Source organism: Protopterus annectens, chromosome 8.part0, assembly GCF_019279795.1.
Source record: "Protopterus annectens isolate FY-2018-M chromosome 8.part0, PAN1.0, whole genome shotgun sequence".
Classification (NCBI taxonomy): domain Eukaryota; kingdom Metazoa; phylum Chordata; order Ceratodontiformes; family Protopteridae; genus Protopterus; species Protopterus annectens.
The window spans coordinates 1,600,606,117-1,600,611,116 of NC_056741.1; the positions used below are offsets into that span (position 1 = coordinate 1,600,606,117).

Sequence of the window (5,000 nt, forward strand, 5' to 3'; positions counted from 1 at the left end):
GTAAGCCCCATATAACTTTTGAAGGTAGTTTATTTAAACCTTTCTAGTAGTACATCTATCAAGAAATCTTTCTTATACTATCATACAAGAATTTTACTGTGGGTAACAAGGTCAAACATTGAAATCCATTTATGCCACATGATGCAGGGCAGGCATAGTTGTCCTCTTACCAGATTATTATGGACATGCTGTATTTGAGTAAACTGGCATTCATTGTTACTAAAATGATATATCACAGTGTCCGTGGTTTGTTAGTGAGAGTGAATCTTTTTCTTTATATTCCTTTTGCCTTTACAGATATGGTTATAGCGATATTGTAACAATTCCTGCTGGAGCTACCAACCTTGATATCAAGCAACGCAGCCCAAAAGGAGTCAAACATGACGGCATCTATTTAGCACTGAAGACCATGGATGGTAGTTACATTCTTAATGGAAACTTCTCGATTTCTACCATGGAACAAGACATCCCAGTGAAGGGAGCAGTTCTAAGATATAGTGGTTCTTCCACTTTTATTGAACGTATCCAAAGTTTTCAGCAACTTCAGGAGCCTGTGACAATACAACTACTGGCAGTGTCCAGTGAAACATCTCCACCAAGAATCAAGTATACCTTCTTCCTACCCAAAGATGTTCCATTTAGTAAACAAAAGAGCAGTGACAAGAAAAGCCCATTCGTGGCTTTTAAGCAGCGGTCAGCACCCGACTGGGTTTCAGAAGAGTGGTCTGCATGCTCAAAATCCTGTGGCTCTGGGTGGCAGAGGAGAACCGTTGAGTGCCGAGATGAGGAAGGCAATGTCTCAACAGAATGTGAAAGAGCTCTCAGACTGGAGGACATTAGGCCTTGTGGTGATGTCCCATGTCCCCTATGGCAGTTAGGTCCATGGTCTTCATGTTCACAGACCTGTGGCAGTGGAATTCGAAGACGAAGTGCCTTATGTATGGACTATCTGGGAAGAGTCACAGAAGCTACAAAATGCCCGCCTTCAAAGGAGCCCACCATGGTGACTGAGACTTGTTCCTTACCAGAGTGCTGATTTTACTCAGAACCGTGATAGTAAATCCAGCTACTAACTAAGCCCGACCTTGTTCAGATCGAGCAGGGCTGTAGGTTTATGGTGAAATGCACTAACTGACCTGAACAGGTACAGTGTAAACCTGTTTGAAAGTCTAACACAGTTTTTTTTTTCTGAAACTACTGTTTTGTTTCCCCAATTACCTAACTACCTCAGAAGGTGCAGAAAATGAAACAAAACATACACATGTAGTTTACTTGACAATGTTAAATGTCAGTGGTGCTACTCTGCAAGGGGAAAGCAACCTGTGCTGCACTTAGTATTCTATTGCCAAAGAACAGTCAGTATACCATGCCACACCGCCAGAGAACAGCTGCAGTGTCTGTGGCCTATATTATTCATTTAAAGTCATCATGCATGGTTTAATCGCATGCCATACGTGAGCAACACTATAGTGTTACTATGTTTTCTATTAAATACCCTGCATTTTAATATGTAGTGTCCCCTGCAGAAAGCCTGTGTCATATGACATGTGACATGTTATCCACTAAAAGAAAAGAGAAATATTGCTAAGCTGTAAGAGCTGCAGAAAAATAAATACAGTTCAGTATGCATTACTTCCCAACCAAACAATAGTCATAATCATCAGAAAAACTGCTTTTTATCACCCCCCCCCCCTCCTTATTGCTGCAGTCGGAGGCTGCATGATTTAAATGATTACAGCACCAAAGGAAGTAGAAGTTTTGAAGTTACTGTTACTGTGCAGTCTTCGGCAGCCTAACTACTATTTAGGTTTGTTCCTACTGGAAATGCAGTTAGTGAATGCAACAGTATCTTCCTATTCAGTCAAATGTTAGTGTAATTATAAGCCTAGGACAGTGAAATGAACTGGCTCGTTCATTCATATGTGAATGACCCCTTTCTCTTTCTCTGCATGCATGAACTTAATACCTTAAACCATGAAAGAAAAGTATATAACGCAGTGCAGGTCTAGTGGAAATTTATTTTCAATATTCTGTGATGAATTGCTGGATCCACTGCTCTTCTAAAATGCTATAAGTAACAGGACAAATGGAAAGTCTAACTTCTCAGCAGAGAAGTCACATTTCCACCCATACCTCTCAACTGTCTAGATTTTTTGCCTCATATTTCTGCTCTGTTACTCATAAAATTTGTGATTTTCTGGCCAGTCTCTGAGGACTGAAGTTATTAAATAATGACACTCATTTGGGTTTCAGGCTTACTATCCTTCAGAAAATGCACGCTAACACAAATTCTGTTATTCTAGCAACTTCCTCTAAGTTTATATGAGAAATATTTAAGATATATCCCTAATTTGGGGCCTCTGTCTCTCCCCACATTATTTTAGGCTTGTGCAGATTCCTTGCGCTAAGAAGTTGAGAGGTATGTTTCCACCTGTGAACCCTGTGACCACAGTTTGAGAATGGATGTGGTTGGCCGACTGCCAGCTAGCAGCTGAAAGAGAATGTATCTTGTTACAGTTCTCCTTTGCTGTAGAGTGGGAGCTGAGATGTTGTTTAGAGCATGGGGCACCCTGGAAGGAAACAATAAGCTAATGCTCTGCTACTGGGACCATGTAGCAGGCAAAAGAGAGAGAGAGAGAATAAAATGTCCTGCTGCCTTCTAGTAGGCAGGGAGCTAGAATTTTGCAGTTAAACTGTTCCCCATCCCCACCACACTGATCTCCTATGAGAGATTTAGGTCCATTCATCAGTCAGCCAAGTTATCTTTGTAGTGCTTGCTGGAATGGTTAAGTGCAAACCTGATTGGGAGAATTACATGATTAATTTGATAAAGAGAACTGGAGGGGGAGAGTAACTGAGGGCCACAAAAAATATATATAAAACTGTTCTCATAGTACAAAAGATGCAGAATACAATAAAAATGACAGTTTCCTCACTCCTGTTTGTCTAGGGATCTAATGCATCCTTAATTGACTTATTGTTTTGCAGGACCACTCACCCACTGCTGCATGTTCTGTGTGTCATTTTGAACAGGTTTGAGTGGCATGAGCCCCATGCAGGTTGCTTTTCCCAGAGTTGTTAATCATTGCTGTATTTTGACTGCTATTATACCAATCATGTGCCAAATCAATATTTTGGTGAAGGCAAGTGCTGTAGAACCTTTTTATTACTAACAAGAGTCTGTAGTTGAAAATGAGAAAAACGCTGCTTCTATTTGCCGGGGAACAGTCCCTGGCATTATGTCTGACCACTTTGGCTAACAGTTTGGTTAACCAGATTTGGAATGTATGATTCTCTCCATGCTCCTTGAAGAAGTATGTCATCTTATTAAAATGTCCTGCTAGGCATGATGCTTAGAGTACCACAACACCTTCTAAACTTAGCATGTTTGCTTTTTATTTTCATTTGCTAATTAAATGGAAAGGTCTGAGCACTTCAGCAATTTTACGTGCAAAAATTAGATAATGTATCAGGTTTGTGCAATACTGATATAAACGTGCTCTCCTGGAGAATTTTTTTCTGAGTTTTTCCAGTGAGGCCCAGCCTTATTTCTGTTTCTTTCCTTTTGTACCCAAGTCCAGCCCTAAAAATCCTCATGGATCAGCTTGCCTTATTGCAGATGGTTATGGCAATGCTGTATGTGTGACTGAATGCACAGCTAACAGAAATGTTAAAAAGGAAGTTATTTTTCTGTTAAACTGCTGCAATAGTGCTAAACCAGTTAGCAGTTAAGCAGTGTCCATCTCTAAGTTATGTTTGTGATTTCAAAAACAAGATGTTTGGTTATGTGTCCCAAGTATGCCTTATCATTTTATGGTAAAATAGAGACATGTTCTGGACAATCAAGAACCCTGTCTGCACTAACATACAGACGTTACCCATTACAATCCATGAACTTATTCTCTTAAAAATGCTGCAGATCTGTTTATCATCAGACAAGGGTGTGAACCTTCCAGTCTGTCACACCATGTGGGGGAAGAAGTGGGACACAGCTAATAACCTGGTTCCCCCATTAATCTAAGTGTAGCATTCCACTGGGCATACACAGACCTGCACCACATATTTTCCCTTCAATGAAGGAACATAGTTTTTTTTAATCTTTCTCATTTGTTGTTCATATATTTATTTTTGTATACTTTATACCACCACCAAGTGTACAACCTATCTGTCTAAATATGCTGCTGCTTTGAGCTCCATTTAATGTTATAATCGTTCAATGACTGCAGGTCTGGATGCTGTGTAGTACAGCTGTTTAATTTCTAATGTTGGTTTGTGAAAATGGCAGGGTTTTTAGGAAGTTTCTTCATTTTTTGAGAACAAACATATAAATAAACATTCTAATTTTTTATGAAACTCATCGCCTTCTAATTGTGAGCGTGTCATTATTGCTCAGATATAAAATCTGAAAATTACAGATATGACAATTGCCACTTTACTACTACACTCAGTGTCATTGACTGTGGGGAGTATGTTTTCATTCTTCACTTCCAGCTTTGTTCTGTGTCAAAGAAAAGGCCACCTTTAATACATGCATGTAGTTTTCAAAAGAAACTGTTGCTGATTTGAAAGCATACAGTTCAGTAACCAGGGACTGTAACCTACAACCAAGGCTGCTCCTTTGCTGGCTGTGTAGATTTGCACATAAAATATCATGCTTTTAACTGAAATTCGTTAACCCTGCTGCACCCTGCTAATCTAGATCTGACCAGGAGAACTCCACAATATGCAGTCTGAGGGCACTTGGCTTTGCACAACTGTCACACATTGAAAATGGCAAATGCTGTAACTCATGATAGCTAAATTCTGCATGCAGTGAGAGACTCAGCCAGGTCTGCATATTATAAGTACTAAACTTTACACCACAAGAAAACATACCTCACAAACATGAGGCTATCCATATGATACCTGCCATTAAATATTGACAAGCTTTGTAGTTTTTGGATATGAATCTTTCTACTAATACTCATTATGGTCCCTAAAAGTACCAAGTTCCAGCACCT

At 39.6% G+C, this 5,000-nt stretch overlaps 1 protein-coding gene across 1 annotated transcript in view; it reads left to right on the plus strand.

The window, feature by feature from the left end:
* ADAMTS8 (ADAM metallopeptidase with thrombospondin type 1 motif 8) overlaps positions 1–4,357 on the plus strand; it is a 412,058-nt gene extending 407,701 nt beyond the window's left edge. Inside the window, exon 9 of the mRNA XM_044081137.1 lies at positions 298–4,357. Coding sequence (XP_043937072.1) covers positions 298–1,036 — 739 coding nt within the window. The 3' untranslated portion in view covers positions 1,037–4,357. The remainder of the gene's footprint in view (positions 1–297) is intronic.
* Positions 4,358–5,000: the final 643 nt, after the last annotated feature.